Source organism: Colobus angolensis, unplaced genomic scaffold (genome assembly GCF_000951035.1).
Source record: "Colobus angolensis palliatus isolate OR3802 unplaced genomic scaffold, Cang.pa_1.0 Scaffold123, whole genome shotgun sequence".
Lineage (NCBI taxonomy): Eukaryota > Metazoa > Chordata > Mammalia > Primates > Cercopithecidae > Colobus > Colobus angolensis.
In genome coordinates, this window is record NW_012113475.1 from 5,551,193 (window position 1) to 5,570,822 (window position 19,630).

A 19,630-nucleotide genomic window follows, 5' to 3' on the forward strand; every position below is an offset into this window, starting at 1 on the left:
TACTATGAAGTGCTATTAACCTATATGATAGAAACTCTTTGTGGATTGGAATTAAGCAACTGCCATTTGGCTCAACTAGCTAGAAGAAATATTTAAAAGTTCAATTTAAACAAATGAAATAGCTCCTAATAGTCTCCCTTCCACTATTTGGTATTACTGAGGTATTAAATGCTATCAGTAAATATTTGTTGCATTGAATGTTACCAACTGATCGACTAAGAGATTTTGCTTAAGAAAAGTAATCGATTGATGATTGATTCACGGGAAATTGATAGAATTGGTTTTTACAACTCTGATATGCAAATTGTAATATTAGATATGCCAATCAAAGTGCCACTATGCTTGATTGTTTAAATCTTAATCTTTGAGAAGTGATTTTGCTTCGATGCAAGTTTACCTACATTTTCCAAAGCTAGGATGAAAAAATTGATGAATGAATGAAAAACCTATTGAGCTAAAGTTTTTCTGAAAATCATCTGCATGCTATTATTAATACTTTCTCAGTAACCATGGAGAGGAAAATGTTGTGAAAACCCAGAAAATGAATTTAATAATGCAGATATTCTGAGCCAAAATAGATCTATTCAGTGTGTGAAAAAAAAATAATTATTTTTTCAAAAATTTCAAAATTTCTTTCTCAGTGATAACTGACGTTAAACAGTATTGAGTAATGGGACACTCTCCTAAATATCTTTTTAATTTTGGTTACGTAAAATTCATAAGTATGTACTGATAAAATATTGTTGAAATATTAAAATGGTTATTTTATCCTCACGAATTTCTACCTCCAAGTTGCCTCAATACTTCCAAATTAAAGAAATACCTACAAGGTCTCATATCATAGAGTTTCTGTCATTACATAGCTAGAATTATCTTTCACTATGACAGAACAAGAAGCTTGAAGACCTAGGATGTAAGAAGAATATTCAGGAGAGGAAAGGAAGCCTTACATCTTCTGGCCTGAATATTTTAACAGAGGTCAGGAGAAGAGAAAGGCAAGAAGAAAGCATTAGATAGATTGAAAGGCACAACAAGGGTAGAAGACCTAATGCTTCTCTTCCCATTAGGGTCTCTGGGGGAGTTCTCAGGGCACACCAGGCTCTTTAACAACAGAGAACACCTCAAATCATTAAGAATGCCAGAGCAGCAGGGTCAGGAAAAAGCACAGGTTCAATCATCATTCCCAGGCCTCCTTTTCTTTCCTGTGCCTCCCACGCTGAGTTAGAGCATATGGACCTGCCTTGGGCCCCTCCACAGTGAATAACAAGGCGAGGTCATAGTACCATCTGGAGGGCTACAGATTCATCAGGGCCTGGATAAAGAAAATGGCAGAAGCTCAGAAGGATGTAGAGCACCCCAACAAACCAAAGGAGCCTGGGGCAGCAGGGAGGAGCCCATAAGCCCTCCATTAGCCAACTTTTAGCACCTATAGCCTCTGCAGACTTTAGGAGCAGTCACCTATTAATCTCCAAAACTGAACCCAAGCCAATCCCACCTCAAAGGAGAGCTGTCAAAGCAATTTCAAGGACCTGCAGGAGACCTTTCCCCTAAATCCCCAATTTCAGGGATATAATGCTGTCCTCTATAAATCCTGATGCCATCTTGAAAAAGAGGGAAAAGAGAAGAAATGGGAAGAATTGAGTAATTCTCTCAAGTAGATTGAGCTAAAGCTAGAGATATGTTAAATTATTAGACGAGATTAAATTTTAAATCTTATTGGGCTAAATTTAGTTTTTTTCCCACTGCTCAGTAGTCACAGTCCTCCTGAGGAAGATCAATTAAGTTATAGAGAAAAGCTACATTTTCTTTGCATACCCAAATTGTAGCATGAATAAATTTGCAATCACACTATAATTATATTGTTTGGTTTAGAGGAAACATATTGATGAGAGGTTTACTCAAGGTCTAAGAAATCTCTGAAACTAAAGAAGATAGCTTTTCTCTGCATACTTACGTATTAGAAGCTGTGTAAGATAATGGAGAGAAATGTGCTAGAAGGCAGACCTGAGTTCTAAGCCCAACTCAACTGTTTACTATCTGTGTGAGCAACTTAAAAAGTCATTTAAACTCTACAGCAGTGACATTGTGTGTTCAATGTGAAAAATTTAGGGAATCATTATGCTAGATTACTTAGTGTCTTCATCTATAAAATGGGGGAGGAGAAACAGACGGGGAAGAAATAATGTCTGCAAACTTTTCCATTCTAATTTCCTAGTAGAAATAACTAAAAAGGCAGGTGTCATTTTTCTTAGATAACCAATAACCAGTAACTTTTTTAATTGGGTTCAGCAGGAATTCACATATGGGCCATGATTCCAGAAAAGTTTGAGAGGAACTTACGGGCAGCTATGGTATTTAAGGACAAAATTAGAGTGATCTATGTGGGATTAGAAATTTGCATCCAACTTTCAGCAACCTGTTTTGTAACAAATAAATTAATTTGAAAATCATTTCCTAGAATAGTGATTAAAAATGGCAAGGGATCAAAAATTAGTGTGAGTCTCAAACACAAATGAGGCTATTATCTTCAAAGTAAGTAAAAGGCTCTTCAAGATGAATGCCTAAACCTGTTGGATTTCTTTAATTGTAATGTGAAAGAAGGATCTTTTGATTCCCTTACTCCCTTCCCCTGAAATTTGCTCATTTATACCAGTAAAGAATTCAGTGGGTGCAGGATTGATCTATCAGCCATTTTCAAATTGCAATTAAGTTTTTTGGACTTCTAAAATTTCTGTTCAATGAGATCACAAATGTTTTAATATTTTGGATGAAAAAAAGGAAATGAGATGTCCTTGTCAGTGAATCATTCATTGATCATATGGGCATATAATTCTCCATTAAGAAGTATGTGCCAGAACAGGTCCAAAGAAAGAACAATGGTCATACGTGTGACAATAATAAGTCTAGCTTTAGAGTTGCAGTAGCCTTCCACGTGCCAAGCAATGAGCTTTTCATGCATCTTGATCATTGAGACTGTCATGTGTGGTCTCATTAATTCACACCACACTAACCCTCCAATGTAAGTGTTGTTATGCATCATCAATAGCAGGAATTTTTCTGACTATACTCCAAAAAGAGATTTTAGCCATTAGTTCATCACAATCTAATAGCTAAACTTATTTCTAATGGTTTACATATTTACAGCCCCAAGAAGTCTATACTTCAGCACTTCAATCCCATAGATGAACTATAACCACAGTAACTCTCTGCTCTCTATAAGCAAAGACTGCCATCTTGTGGAAATTGCACACCAAACAAACATTGTTATTCCATAAACTCAAAAGTTTTTCTTGTATTTATCAAGAATTTTGTAACTGGATTTTTGCATTGTCATACATATGCGCGCACACACACATTATTGTTGCTTATAATTACAAGATACAATTCTCCTTTAGGTGAATTTAAAAGGGCCCGTGCTTTGGGAAGATTGAAGAGAACATATCTCTTTGTTTATTATAAGAATTCATCCTGTCAGTGCATTATATTTTACCACACTTGCTTTACCTAATCTTTAAATTGGGTTTTTGTTAAATCATAAAAAGGAGGCCATGGTGAGACCGTTCTGATGGAATTTCCAGGAGCACTACATTTTGTAGCAAAATGTTATGACAGAACTCTGGACTTAGAGAACACTTTCATTCCCTTCCAACACTTGTAGCCCATGCCAGCCTGTATTCCTGGAATCTGTTGTCAGGGTGACTGAGGGGTCATACGGTCCAATTGCTCTGTACATCCCCAAAGATGAAATCTCCCTGCAGTGACCCACTTGTGCTGCTGTGAGCATAAAATAAACCATACAAAGAGACTTTTGTGGCATAGTGGTACTTGAAGCACCTAGAGAGGATGCTTCCTCCTTTCCCCTCGGTGATCTCCTATCGCTCAGCTGGCTGAACGTAAAAATTCTGCAATTTATGATTTTTTTTTTTTTTTTGGTTTTAGGCTTTTAATTCCTATTAGAATTGAAATAGGTGAGGTATAATATATATAAGGCATATATATGATGCATATATATATACTTCAATAATTATTTCTAAAGTCAAAATATTTTCCAGGTTTAGAAAGAATAAGGAGACAAAAGTAAATACATGAAATGCAAGAGCCCCAAATACCACTGAGAAGAAAGTGCAGGCAGTAAATCAGTTCCTGAATGAAGGAATGAATGAACATGAACTGAGGGCATTAAAAAAATGGCTTCACAGTGTCACTCAAGCCACTCTGATGGAATGTGCAGTCGTGGTTTAGAATAAATTTTGTACCCAAGGAAATGTCTGGAATGAAGTCATTCTTCAACTGTGTATTAAATGGATAGATGAATAAAACAGGAATGGAATAAATTAGAAAACAGTATCAATCGTAAGAAAAAAGAATAGGATCTGAGATCAGAGTTTAGGATTCATGTACCAAAAACTGTGTTAAGTATATCCCATCAATAAATATGCACCTGCTCTGTAGTAGGCAATATAGAGAATGATGAGTACACACTCTAGAAAATGGAACAGACTAATCAAGTAATTATAAATAATGATAAGTGCTATGAAGGAAAATTCTTACACTTTCACAGTGTATTAGTTCATTCTCTCACTGAAAGAAATAGCCAAGACTGGGTAATTTATAAAGAAAGAAGTTTAACTGACTCACAGTTTCCCATGGCTGGGGAGGCCTCAGGAAACTTACAGTCATGGTGAAAGGCACTTCTTCACTAGGCAGCAGGAAAGAGAATGAATGCCGAGCAAAGGGAAAGCCCCTTATAAAACCATCAGATCTCATGAGACTCACTCACTATCACAAGAAGGGCATGAGGGAAACCACCCCCATGATTCAATTATCTCCACCCGGTCCTGCACTTGACACGTGGAGATTATTACAAGGTGAGATGTGTATGGGGACAGAGCCAAACCATATCACACAACTATTGACCAATACTGTGTGATGCAAACAGGAGAGCGGGGAAATAGGATCTCATTTTGTGCCCAGCTGTATTATCATTAAGCAAATGTTGCTGTGGTTGCCTTTTATATCTACAAGTACTTATAAACTCAAATTTAAGAAGAATTATTTGTTCAAAGATGATTAAATTTTTCCTCCAAGGTATTCAATGGTGCTCTGACTACCTAGAGCCTTTAAAGAATGTGCCATTATTTTTTATTATTATGGTAAGAATGCTTAACATGGGTGCTATTCTATTAAGAAAATTTTTAATGTACAATACAGTATTGTTAACTATAGGTACAATGTTGTACAGTAGTTTTCTAGAACTTTTCCCTCTTGCATAACTGAAGCTTTATACCTATCGATTAGCAATGCCAACATCATTTAAATGATATTCATTTAAATAGGCCAAGAAAGTAATTTTGATCCATGATTACATCTTTGTGTATTGCCTAACACAGTGCTGGAAATTTCTACAAGTAGTTGCTTCTTTGGATCAAGAGATTATTTCCCATGTATATTTCTTAAACTTGTTACTTGGAGAGCAAAACGAGGGAAGGAGAATGAAGGTCATAAGTTTGGGAAATGCTGAATTAAACAAAATCATGAAGTTTTCTTTTCTGCTGGTCTTCTGAGCGTCTTTAATAGGCTGACATCTTTGTAAATTTCCAAGAGTGTGTTTCCTGGAATTAATAACCACAAGGGGGCCGGGCGCGGTGGCTCACGCCTGTAATCCCAGCACTTTGGGAGGCTGAGGCGGGCGGATCACAAGGTCAGGAGATCGAGACCACGGTGAAACCCCGTCTCTACTAAAAATACAAAAAGCTAGCCGGGCGCGGTGGCGGGCGCCTGTAGTCCCAGCTACTCAGGAGGCTGAGGCAGGAGAATGGCGTGAACCCAGGAGGCGGAGCTTGCAGTGAGCCGAGATCGCGCCACTGCACTCCAGCCCGGGGGACAGAGCAAGCCTCTGTCTCAAAAAAAAAATAAAATAAAATAAAAAAGAATAACCACAAGGCCCTTTTTTTTTTTTACAGAGGCTTTCTAGGTACTAGTTTGCTGTGAAATGCGCTTTTGGAAATTCTGGAAATGCAAATGGCTTTTTCTGGAATGGAAGCTGAAATAAGGGTGACATATAACCCATTAATATTTATAATCATTTTAGTAAATTCAGTTAATCAAATTAGTTCCTCTTCTAGAGCAACACTCTAGACAGATACATTTCATAGGAAGCAAGGAGAAAAGGTCCAGGTTGTGGGGGAGGTTTCAGTACAGTCTCAGTCCTGGAGTGCTGGCATGGGGCACCAGAGCTGAGGCTGTGGGAACATCTGGGAGAGATGACAGGGACGTGAGACCAACCCTCCACCAGAGCCTTGAGGGCTGGTCTCACTCTTGTTTAACTCAGATTAAACACTGACCCCACTTCCAATGCCCAGAATCTTCTTTCCTTTATCATGTTGCTTGTTCTTCTAGCCACATGGATGACATGAAACAGGTAAAAAGGTCACTGAAACTCCATTCTTCTCTCTTAAGTTTTAATCAGTCTCGCCCGAAATAATCCAAGACCTTGGGCAAGAGTACAAATATAGGTTCACATACCCTAAGTCTAGTCATGTAAAAATTGCACATTAAACTGAAACCTGTTAGATATAATATATTCTATGTTTTTATCTGGACGAATATACCTTCATAACCCCTAGGAGGCCAGGTTCAGGTTTGTATGTGACTAGCCAGGAGGTCTGCACCGACCCAGGAGCACAGGGCCCTGGGACTCTCTCTTTCCACCTGCAGCTCCATCTTGCACACTGAAGTGTCTCCTACCCAAGGCTGTATGCACCTGAGCTCACTCATCTGAGCTCTGTCCACACTCTCTACAAACTCTACCCTATAGAACTATGGTGCACCCATGGATGTAAGATCTTCTGCCAGGAGGACAACCCTGGGAATAGGCCTAGCAGGCCCTGGAAGCACTAAGCTGTTTGGCCAGGGAATTCCAGGGAACCCAGAGAACAATGCACACTCTGTGCAGGCACACAGCCTTGGCCTGGTCTTCCTTGCCCTGTGAAAAAGGGCATAGCTGGAGGAGGGCCACGGCTAGGCTGGCCTCAGGTAGAGCCTAAGAAGCACTGGAAATTGAGAATAATTCCTGTATGGAAAAACATGCTTTAAAAAGCTGCAGTCTGCAGCTATCCTCAGACTCTGGGGAGGGGAAAAAGAAGAAGTAGAAGAAAAAGAAGAGGGTTTTTCCTATTTGAATTTAACTACTTCTGAAAGCCTCTGGTCAGCTTTTCTTCTTGTTTTCCAAGGTAAGATTACTTCCCCTTTGGCATTAAAAGGGAAACTAGATGACTTGTGCGAAAAACCAAAAAAGATGGATTTTATCAACTTGAAACTTGTCCCAAGGCTTTCGCTCACACTGTGTTAAATAATAGGTCTTCTTAATTGAATTTCTTTGTGTGTAGCATATGCTGGGTGACATTATGCCAGCATCTTGCTCTAAGCAGCAAAACGTTCTTCATAAAAGCATTAAGATCCAGAGTATCATTCTGGATGCAGGAAAGGAACACAGAACTGCAGCAACTTGAAAGCACATAAAAGCAGTGCCTCTGAAATGTGATTGTAAAAACACACTGTAGCAAACCAGGAGGAAAATATTTAGAATTATAGGATGGAACCAGAAGAAGAAGAATAGGAAGAAAAGCAGAGAGGAAGCTGGGAGGGCGGGATGGGTGAAGAGAGAGAGGAAAGCATTGTGGTGCAATGCTGTCTGTAGAATCAATGCAATGATGACTTTCCATTTCCTAGCATTCCATCTACAAACAGATCTATATATTCATTTCCCCTTGACAGCCACCATGCTACAGAGGTGGGATTATAAATGGATGTGTTGTGAACAAGGGCAATAACTATGTCTGTAATAACACACGCTTATGTTCTTTATCCCAAGGATCCTGGAGCTTCAGCAGAATGGTGACATGGACATCCTGAAGCACAAATGGTGGCCTAAGAATGGCCAGTGTGACCTGTACTCCTCAGTGGACACAAAGCAGAAAGGAGGTGCCCTGGACATAAAGAGCTTTGCAGGGGTCTTTTGTATCCTGGCTGCTGGAATTGTCCTCTCCTGCTTCATAGCCATGCTGGAGACGTGGTGGAACAAGAGGAAAGGCTCCCGGGTTCCATCAAAAGAGGTACTTGATTGAGAGCTTTGGCTCTAAATTAAATCAACAAGCAGGCTGTATTTCCAGGGAGGACGAACCCAGGGAGGATAATGGGTTGGGGGTGGTCCTTGTTTCTTCTTTGAAGATTAAAAACAAAGTTGTGAAATACATAAAAATTGGTAAGATCAATATGAATTTCCATTTTAGGCTATCCCTAGATCAGTAAAGAGGAGACTATAGTATTTGAAAGACTTAGAATTTCATATACCATAATAGGCTTTGAAATTCTCTCAAATCTCAGAATAGATTTTAATTCAATAATTTTTAAAGGCCATGATTCCTTTGACAAGTTCACAGAGATACTTACCATTTTATTTCACTTGATTGTTTAACTTGTAAGTAAATTCCTCGTGTCTCTAAGATTAGCCCCCCAAAAATACAATACTATAATAAAAATGATAAGAATTTTCACCACTAGACTGCCTCCTTCTCTACTCATGTAGATCAACAGAAGCTCTTCGATGGCCCCAAGCTTATCAAATCCAAAATCCACATCATGGAAACATCCAAATTTCAATTTTTCTCCTTTACTCTGGAGTCAGCTTAACATCAGGGCCATATTAAATTTTATCTCAATATCTGAAAGAATAATTACAGAATTACACATATCTCTCTTGTAGTAGCCTGAGTGTTGTTTTCATCATGAAGTATAAGACTTATAAATTAAAGAAAATCTGAAGTTAAATCTCGATTCATTTATCTTATTTCCATTGGACCAATGGGGTGAAAATGTTTTAACTAATGAGGTCATATTCACTAAAGCTTCACAAATTGAAACAAAAACCAATCTGAATTTGCTAAACGATTTGATTTGATGGATAGCTTCAAAGAAAGTTTTAAACTTTCTATAGCTAGAACTTGGCCGACTAACTGATGCCTGAGGCGAATCCTGAAAGGATCTGCTTTAATACACAATAAATACGACTTCTCATTTGCATATGAATTGTTGCATGTTAATGTATTTTTTTCAAACAGGATGATTTCAAAAGTAGTGTAAGGATTCCTTCTTATCACCTTATATGCAAAATTGATCAGCATCATTTATAAGGGAAAGCTTGGCTTTAGCAAAGATGAATTTTAGCTTCCTACCTGTGTGAATGAGCATACATTCTAAATATGTGAAGAATGGATTATAAATTAATCAAGTCTTATTGTAGCATTTTCTTTGTGGAATAAGCTTCTGGTATCTCTGTTGACATTGATTCAATGCAAAAGACCACATTAATGCAACATTATAGCTGAGACTTCATATTTTTAAAAATCTGGAAAGTAAGGACTCCCCAAGCTCCTTATATTTTGAATTACTATACGTGACATTAAAATTTTGCATTATTATATCTGTTGATGGATGACTACATTACAGTTGCTGTGGGAACCATAAAATTATATGTCTCAATCCTCTAAAGTCTCAGTGATAATATTGCATAAATGGATATTTTTTATTGAATTTTGAAATGAGAAGGAAGAAGGAAAAACAGTGATGCACATCAAAATATTTTTCACTGAGGAACACTATAATAGCACAATGGAAAAAATACATACTCCATTCTAACTTGTGACAGCTAATCCAGATCCTATAAAAAAATATTTTCTCCTCTTATGATTAATAAATATTTTAAATTCTCATAAATTTAATTTATTGAGTTTGGCTATAAATAAGACTAATAACAAGGATAATTTTATTTCCTTCCAGTTTTATTTCTCAAATCTTGAGAAATATTTATTTCTCAAATCTTTAATACTCACTTTTAGTGAAAATTATAAGGAACTTATAAATTGGTTTCAATTCCAAAAATCTGAGATTTTACTTATATTTTTGTTTTATTAACTGCCTTCTTACCAAGACGCCATTAGCATAGCTTAAAGCGTCTTTGGTTTTGAGGTCAGTTAGCATAAAGCTGGCCCTAAACTAAAGCTATCACTCCCATGCCCTGACTTGAAGGGGTCCCTAAATATCTCACTGACTTCACAATATTGACTGATTCAGGTGCTAGATACCTTGAGTGCATAAAATCCCTCAATTAGAAATTATTTTGTGTTGAGTATTGCTCTCTCTCAACAATCTCACATATCCTTGGCTTACAAGAAATAACACTTTAACAGTCACTAACACTTTAGTATGAAATAGCTTCCTATATCATTTTCTTTCAAGAATGGAAACTTAAGGTTAGGAGTAAGTGGTTGAAAGGAACCAAAATTTAACTTGGAATGAGACACCCTGAAAAAGGAGGAAGCATGTATAAAGAAGAGGTGGGGTTCGAGTTGCCAAAACCGTATTTTCTATTGGTACAATTTTGCCTGGGCCTGTCTTTCCTAGAATGGCAATCACCCATCAGCTGCTTCCATATCTTTGTAGTTGCATGTGGCATATGATCACTTTAAAACCTTTACTGCAAGAAAAATATTTATTGTAGATAACCTTATCTCAGAATTGGAACCCCCAGAACCTAGCACAGTGCCTGGCTCATACTAGGTGCTCAATAAATATTTATTAAATGAATAAACCACAAAGTTCAGTTAATTACATGTTTGCTGAACTACTTTTTTTTTTTTTTTTTAACCATCAAAGCTAGTACTGATGAGAACCTTATTTTCTTTTTCTTCATCTCCAGGATGACAAGGAAATTGACCTGGAGCACCTCCATAGACGTGTAAATAGCTTGTGCACAGATGACGACAGCCCCCATAAACAGTTTTCCACCTCGTCAATTGATTTGACCCCTCTGGACATTGACACTTTGCCAACACGACAAGCACTGGAGCAAATCAGTGATTTCAGGAACACTCATATTACCACAACAACCTTTATCCCAGAGCAGATCCAGACTCTTAGCCGCACACTGTCAGCTAAAGCTGCTTCTGGTTTCACTTTTGGCAACGTGCCTGAGCACCGAACTGGCCCTTTTAGGCACAGGGCACCTAATGGGGGCTTTTTCAGGAGTCCTATAAAAACAATGTCATCTATTCCTTATCAACCAACTCCTACCCTGGGGCTCAATCTGGGTAATGATCCAGACCGAGGCACCTCCATATGAGCATCAGACAAATCTCTTCACTGTTTCTTTTTTAGGACTCCCTTTGCAAGGAGCAACTGTAATATTGTGGGACTAACATGGATGTAACGTTAAAAAAAAGATCAGGATTATTAGTAACAATTCTAGTATTTTCCTCCCACCTTCTCCCTCTCCTCTCTCCTCTATTATTTTCTCTCTTTTCCCCTCCCTTCCTGTACATTTTCCTCCACTTTTTTTCATTACTCAACTTGTTCCCCAAGAAGGTAGTGTACTAGGATCCTATTAGTCTGCTCTTCATATACTGTACATCAAGTATAGGAAATGTGCACTGAGTATACTAAAAGTATATGCAGGATTAATTTTACATAAAGGCCTCTTCTGTAACATTTCTCTGTTTTTAGAAATACAATTGCAATAACTTCAGTCTTTTTACATTCTTCTGCTGCATCCATACAATGCTCCACTGCTGTTGAGTGTCCTTTAACTGTGGACCAAAGGCAACCCCTGCAGTGATTATAAAACAATTTAAAGACCATTCAGGCCACATAAGATGAGAATGCAATTTTGTAGATTACAAAAAAGCCATTAATATGCCAGTCAAGACTACAGTTAAAACTACTCTTGCACTGCAACAGTGCATATGACCTTTATGTGATTGTACAGTATTAAAAGTTTTTTCTTATGTACAGTAAACTTTATCATATGGCAGAAGCCTCTATTGTGTTAAATAAATTAGTATTTCATATATATACATATATATGCACCTATATAATGTGTATATATATATATAAAAAGGCGGCCATTGCTATTGCAATTCATTTAATAAAGCTTTAGTTTAAACAAAAGTATTGTATACAGGAACTATGTATAGTGCAGGGGTTCTTTTCAGTTAGAAAAGGCAGGTTGCTTTAATGTTATTCTGACGCGCATTGTTTGCCAACAGAAAATATTTTATACTTTTGTTATTAAAGCATCCAGGGCAATTTAATATTTGTTCCTAGATGTAACTCATTTGAATAGGTTTTGCATTTGTTATTCAGCAGTGTATAAAGCTAACCTTGATAATTTTACTTTTAATTAATTATCTAAATGAAAAATGCTATTAGCTGAACCACATCCACAGCAGCACATAGAGCTCTAGAAGAGTTGAAACATAGATCGTTGAAGGTTAATAATCCTCTTCCAAAGCAGCAAGTCAATCAATACAATTATGATATTTGGGGAGGGGTGGGAGCCCTTAAGAACTATTGATGTGGCCTTAAATTACTGTCATTTATTATCCTAAAGAAGAAAACATAATAACCATAATGGGCTCTCAACTCAACCCCCTTTTTTATTTAGTTCTATTTGGAGGAGTTATGTATTTTTTACATTAGTGCCAAGTATATAGAAGGATGACAGCAAAAACAGTGCCTCTTTGTGCACAACCCTTTTAAAGTAGCATTCTTACTTGTTAGAAATGTAGGATGAACTTTGTTTGTAATCCTTAAATTAAAATGTGGTAAGTAGGAAACAAGAACTTATTCTGTGTTTTTACGCAGCCATACTCTTACTTTAATCTAATTCATTCTGTGGCTAGGATTGATATAGGAATCAACCTATGTGATTTGCTTTAGGAGAAATTAAAAGGTATATTCTTAAGATATATTATATTTTGATGCTAATTCTGTTCTGGGGAGCATCTTGTATTGTCACTGTTTTGTACTAAATCTTCAAATATTGTCTACTGTGTAAGGCAGAAAAATTTCTTATCATGCAAAAACCATTTTGTTTCCAGGGTAACAAGTACCTAAGTGCATGCACAACTTGTTTTCCCTTGTAACATTCATGATCTCATTTACAACTCTGATTTTAAAACAAAAAAATCTTTACAACAAGCTATATAGGGACATACCAGATGTTGCAGTGATTTTAGCTATCAACAAACTGTTAACCATGTACAATATTTAAAATAGGCTTATTTTGATGTATCGCCTATTATACAAACACACAAAACATTTTTGGAGGCCTCAGTTATGAGTGACAGAGCTTTCTGTGTATAATTTGTCTAAATAATTTGTCTAATAAAAATGTTTTCTAAACTTGCTCTCATACCATTGAAGTCTTAACTGTAAGATTTGAAAATGTTTACTCTCTCACAGATTGAACTAAATTTTTCTAAAAATTTATCTTCAGTTAATTAAAGCATAAATCACATTAAGTTTTACTAGCAGAACCATGCCAAAATGAGTGGCTCTCTAAAACATTACTAAGTGATGTCCTAAACCAGTGAGAGACTGCCTTTCTGCTATTTGAAACTATTTGAAACAACAATATATTTGTTTTTCTCTGTGGATGTCTCTGTGAGCACTTTTTTGGGAAAGATTTATCCTGTTTCATATAAGCAATGCAAGCTTGATAATATCAGGGTGAGGGTGTGTTACATCAAAAAAAATAAGAAAGAAAAGAAAATTAAGGGTAATTATTAAACTTAGGATTTATTTCTTAAAAATTGCTTTGCTAGAGAACTATTCATTATGTTGAATCTATTAATTTGGGAATTAATTTAGGCTCTAAGATTATTTCTAATAATTTCCCTGCATTTGAACAATATTTAATTATTCCAGCATCTAACACACCTAAGGGATATATATCTGAAAATGTATTTTGAAAACATAATTTAGTAAAAAAAAAAAAAAAAAATAGTTCTCTATTGTTCTAAAGTTCTATCCAAAATAATTCTTTGAATTTTGGAACTAAGAGGAATTTCAGAGATCTAGACTATTGACCTCATTTTACAAATCAGGGAACATAAGGTACTAAGATGCTGTGATATGCCCAAATGTTTGACGACCTAAAATGTAAACTGGGTCTTCTTTTTTAAAACTCTGCCACCCTTCAATCACACCAACATAGGTCCTCATGGACTGTAAATATAGGCTCCACCTTCTCTTGTCACCAAGCCTAGGCTACAAATCTCTAAGATCCTTCCTTCCTTGTTTGGGACACATAGATCATCTGATTCCACTTTTACACATGGGAAAGTGAGTACCTCAGGTTATTTACCCAGAGCCATAGCTAGCGGCAAAACTAAGGTCAGTTCCTGTTTCTGTCTGCACTTGTTTTTTTGGCCCATTGTTTGTCCTGGTTTCCAACACTTAGACCAACCTGGTTATTTCACTACAAGACAAAATACCTTACATCCACGTACTTTTATTCTACTCAAATGTCCAGTTTACCCCACTGGCGAATCATTAAGATATCTGGTATCACTGTACCACATCAGAACTTATGCACAGGTTTTGGTTTAATCATACATACTTAAAGTTATAAGACTGCCTTCTTCCTCATACCATTAAACTACAGACAATTTGTCATGTTCGTAATCATGTTATTTTTCATCTCCTTTAGTTTGGGATTGGCTGTCAACTGAATAAATACTTTTAAAAATAGACTTTACCGAATGGTACTTTGCTTCATCAATTTAAATAAAAAATGGGAAGATCCATTTACCCTGCATGATACTTGTAAACCACACAGTTGAATAACAAGTTATTACTGTTTTATAATCAGAATTTTCCAATGGTGAAACACATTCTGGATTATGAGTATAGTAAATCATGCAGAGAAGAGATTATGTGCCAGTAAACATAGGTTTTTATCCTTAAATATAAATGTCATGATGACTGATAAAGTACAATGAACTCACTAAAATTTGGCTTCCTTCTAGAGTACTTTTCTTACAAAAAACAAATCTTATAGCCAACCCTCATGACCAAATATTAATAGATGATTAACAACTATGGCCATAATTATCATTTCAATGAAATTTGGTAGACACCCTGTCAACAAATATTTCAGAAGATACCCTCTTATGAGGCAGCGTATGTGAGCTTCCCTAGGTAGAAATTACTTATCTGACACTGAAAAGTCAGGGAATAAAGCTGCAATTTATAGAAGATTTGATAGATGTAATTCAATTCTACTAGTGTTAACAGAGAATCTATTATTTTGAAAGCCACTGTGCTAAGCAGCTGGGCATGGCAGAAATGAATGTTTAGGAATGGGTCTGGGTGTGTTCCAACACTCATCTCTTTCCTGGCTCCGTATCAACATTCAGGATACGGAAGCTATGTTACAGAATGAGTCACCCCAAACCAGTACAGTCTTCTTGGTTGGGTGACTGACTAGAGCAATTCATCTTAGTAGCTCTCAAGCACCAACTGAAACTGTCTTCTTGGTTCAGACCACCTCCTCAAAGAAGACTTGAAATTTTACCAACATGCCAGATCATGAAGCCAAATTGTCAAAAATGTGAAAATTCCTATAAGCCACGGAAAATTACTATCTAACCCTTCATCCTTATTGATACCTGCATACCATTCAGAGACTGACTCCTACCCTTAGGTGTCCTCATCAGAATAATGTAGACCACAGTAACTCCTTTTCTATCCCTGCAAATCTAATGAGTCATGACAGTTCAAGCTCTGCAATGTTTCAACTTGCCTCAACAGGACAAAACATAGTAAATCTTATTCAGGCTCTTTTTCATACTGCAACTAAAACTCCGTGCTACCTTTTGTGTCTTCTAAAACACAGGATGCAGTGTGGCCCATAAACCCAATGAATGTAAAGTATCCTTCAGGCTGACCACCATAATGATAGCCTCCAACCCACACTTACCTCCAGGAGACTAGAAACCTCATGGTTTTGCTTCATTGTGTAGAGCTGCACAGTGGCATGGAACAGTTAAAGCACATAATGATTCAGCCTACCACTGGGATAGAAACAGATCAAGGAACTATCTCTCGTTTCTTCACCTGAGTTTTTCAAATTCTTATTTTTTCAGTAGTATCCATTTGCTTTGTTTCCATGTAATACTGATGACAAAACAAAAATTGTTCAAATTTGAGAAATTGTTTTCCTATGGAAGGGCTCTATCTTGACATGCTACAATTTAGGATTCAGTGACATCTTTTGACTAATTTTGTGTCATAGTTCCTAGAATTTCTTTAGAATGAAGAAGAGAAACTAGTTGTGCTATTTGAACATATTACCCACCTCATAGTATAGACGTAGCTTGCCTAGTCTTCATGAAGAAGGAGGGCCCGGTTTTCTTTCAGAGAAACCCCGTACGTTCCTACCTTGGAATAAACAACACATTTCAACAGTCTCGAACTATTCATGATGTGGTTGAAAACTCACAAAATTTTCAGGACATTAATTCTCGTTAATTAAAAACAAATTAAACTTTCATAACAGCTGCTTTACAAGGAGAAACATATGTCACAAAAACAAAGAATGATACAGTGTCAGAACCAGAGAAGGGATGACAAACATTGCTTTTAATAAATATTTTGCCAGTTACAAGATTTGAGATATGAGTAGAAGGCAAACTTTAATTTTTAAGTTGTTATATTTTATTATTAAATAGCTGCTACTGAAAAAGTTTAGGAATTAAGTAGCCTACTTAAGTGGCTGTTTTTAATTTTTAAAAATTGGACATCAATATTATTTTTTAAACACACATAGATACATATATGCAAAGATAACCCATAACTCCCTGAATTTGAAAAATAAACAAATACAACTTGCATATTCGCTACACAAAAGAGCATAGTAGGAGGCCTTTAAGAATGAGTTCTTCTGATGTGTAGTAAAATAAGATTCAATTTACAAAAATTCAAGTTATCTAAAGCTTTCAGGATCACAGCTATTTCCTGGAGGCAAGGGTATCAGTATCTATTTCATACTATGTAAAAAGGTATCTGATTGTTAATATTTAATTCCTTTCCAAAATTAGGTTGACTTTAAAATTAAATGCTAACCCTCTATTAATATCTGTTTACAAACGTTGTCTATAAGATTTATTGCTAGAAATAAAAGTACACTAAAATTAAGTTGAAAATAGAAGTTCCATATGTTCTACTTATCTCATTTTTTTTTTTTTTTTTTTTTTTAAAAGAATTTTTTTTTTTTTTTATAACTGAGAAACCATTTTTTTTTTTTTTTTTTTTGAGACAGAGTCTTGCTCTGTCACCTAGACTGGAGTGCAGTGGTACGATCTCGGCTCCCTGGAACCTTCGTCTCCTAGGCTTAGGCAATTCTCGTGCCTCAACCTCCCAAGTAGCTAGGACTATAGGCATGTGCCACCACGCCCAGCGAATTTTTGGTATTTTTAATAGAGATGGGATTTCACCATGTTAGCCAGGCTGGTCTTGAACTCCGGACCTCAAGTGATCTGACTGTCTCAGTCTCCCAAAGTGCTGAGATTACACCACGCCCAGTCTTATATCATTTGACTTTTTAGTGCTAGAAATAGTAACTGAATAACTAAAATGCTCAAGTACTTCTCTAGACACTGTTTTTCAAAAAAACTTTGAACATACCTGATTGACGTAGTTGACATGAGGTATGTAATACAAAACTCTATTCACACATGATGCTTTTTTAATGAGTACAATTCTTCTTTCCAAATCAACTTATTAGGAGTTAAAATTAAAAATAAGCAGTGCAGCAATATATACATGTAATTGGAACTCTCAGATTGTAATTCTGCATGACTAAACATTTTTAAATTTATTTCTCACTCACGCAGATTTCTCCATGGAAAGATAGTAAAAATGACCATAAACTGAGTACCATATGTATGAAAACCCCCCTCACATTTACAGCCTTCAAAGTTTTTGATGTGTCCAATGGTTCAGTCACCAGTCATAAATATTTTTAATTAGGTCTCTCTCATCATTAAATGAAGTTTTAGATTCCTACTTCATAACTTCATAATCATTAATTTGTGTCTCTTTCTCTTTTCTTTTTAATGAGTTTAGTACCTATACAAAACTTTAGCAAGGCTTCAGGGAGAATATTGGGAAAAATACAATCACATAAGATCAATCAGTCCACCAACAAATACTTTCTGAGCACCTACTATTAGCACGGTACCCTAGGGCAGACTTGTCCTAACTGATGTACCAAGGCAAGTGCCTGGGCCAGCTATGCTTCCAGTGTACTGAAGCTTTGATCCTCTCATTTCCTCATGGTGGCCGTGGGGAGCGGGTGACTGAGCTGAAATTCTGCCTGTGAGCAGCTCTGCCACCCAGCTTCTCCTGAGAGAGCTTCCAAAGTTGGAGAAACAAAATATAAACATTGGAAAAGTGAAGTAAAAACTCATCGTATAAATAACATCAGAATACATGAATATAAATTACACCATGCTGAAGAGTATATTTGTCAAATTAGTGGTATAGAAAAAATATTCTATGAAAAGAGGAAAAGAATAATGTAGGCTGCAAGGTTTGGAATGGTTTCATGGAACAAGTGGAAAATTAGCCTAATCACCAAGAATGTGGGAAGGTCAGAAGGGTGCTTTTGTGCTGGAGGTTACAGTGCAACCATAGGACAAGCATTGGGAAGAATGTTCAGAGGCACAATAGACCACAATCTCTGGAATATGGGCTTTGTGTCAGAGAGCAGCAAAAAGCAAAGTGTGGGTGAGATTGCAGGATGCGTGAAGGCTGAGCTCAAGAGAGAACGCTACATCCTGTTTATTCATGTATTCAATATATGTTTACCCAGGTCCTGCTGTGTGCAAGACACTATTCTGTGTTTTGGGGATACACCAGTAAGCAAGACAGAAATTCATGCCCTCATGGAGTTTACAGTTAACTGAGGGAGACAGACAATAAGCCAGAAAGTAAGTGAAGGATTAGTCTATTGGAAGGTGTAAGTGATGTAGAGGAAAACAAAGCAAAAGAAGAGCAAGGAGCAGGAAGGCCAGAGCAGAAGTGGGGATCTTCTATTTTAAGTAAGGTGGTCAAAGGAGGTCTGACTGATCAGCTGACATTTGAATGAAGCTTTAAATGGAGTGAGGGAGTAAATGGAGTTAGTCATGTTGCTGTCTGGGGAAAGGACATTCCAGTCTTTGGGAACAGCCAGTATAAAGGCTCTGAGGTGAGAATGTCCTGGGCATGTCTAAAGAATAGCAAGACAATCAATTCAGCTGGATTAGAATGAGTGATGGGAGAAGGGAGAGAAGAAATAACAAAAGACTCACATTACAAGGCTTTGTAGGACACTGAAGATTTGGGCTTTTATTCTGCCTGGGTTGGGAAACCACTGGAGTGTTTCGAACAAAGTAGAATGACATTTACTAGTTCCAGCAGGCTGATCACAAAGTCAGATATAAATCAGTCTTGGAATCATAACTGCCAACACTTTCCCACCCTGCTTTGATCCTAAATATTTGCTACCATTTTAAGTAGAGTGAAATAGGAAAGTGGCATGGAAGTGCCAGTTGCTGGTCCTTGAACCATCAGAGAGGTACTGAAGCTGGGCCGACGCTCACAGAGGCTCACAACCATGGAATATGTGAAAACCTCCATCAGTGGCAGTGGGGAACAACTGAAGATTTTTAACCAAGGGAGAAACAGGCTCTTAGAGGGGCAGTTTAGAATAAGTAAACTGGTAGCGATTCATCCAATGAAATGATGA

The 19,630-nt window shown here is 36.8% G+C and overlaps 1 protein-coding gene across 2 annotated transcripts in view; it reads left to right on the forward strand.

Moving 5' to 3' along the window:
* GRID2 (glutamate receptor, ionotropic, delta 2) overlaps positions 1–13,239 on the forward strand; it is a 1,517,061-nt gene extending 1,503,822 nt beyond the window's left edge. For both annotated transcript variants that reach the window (XM_011932743.1, XM_011932751.1), the window contains 2 exons: positions 7,874–8,114; positions 10,757–13,239. In XM_011932743.1, the coding sequence (XP_011788133.1) occupies positions 7,874–8,114; positions 10,757–11,179 (664 nt within the window). In that variant the 3' untranslated portion in view covers positions 11,180–13,239. The remainder of the gene's footprint in view (positions 1–7,873; positions 8,115–10,756) is intronic.
* The last annotated feature ends 6,391 nt before the right edge of the window (positions 13,240–19,630 follow it).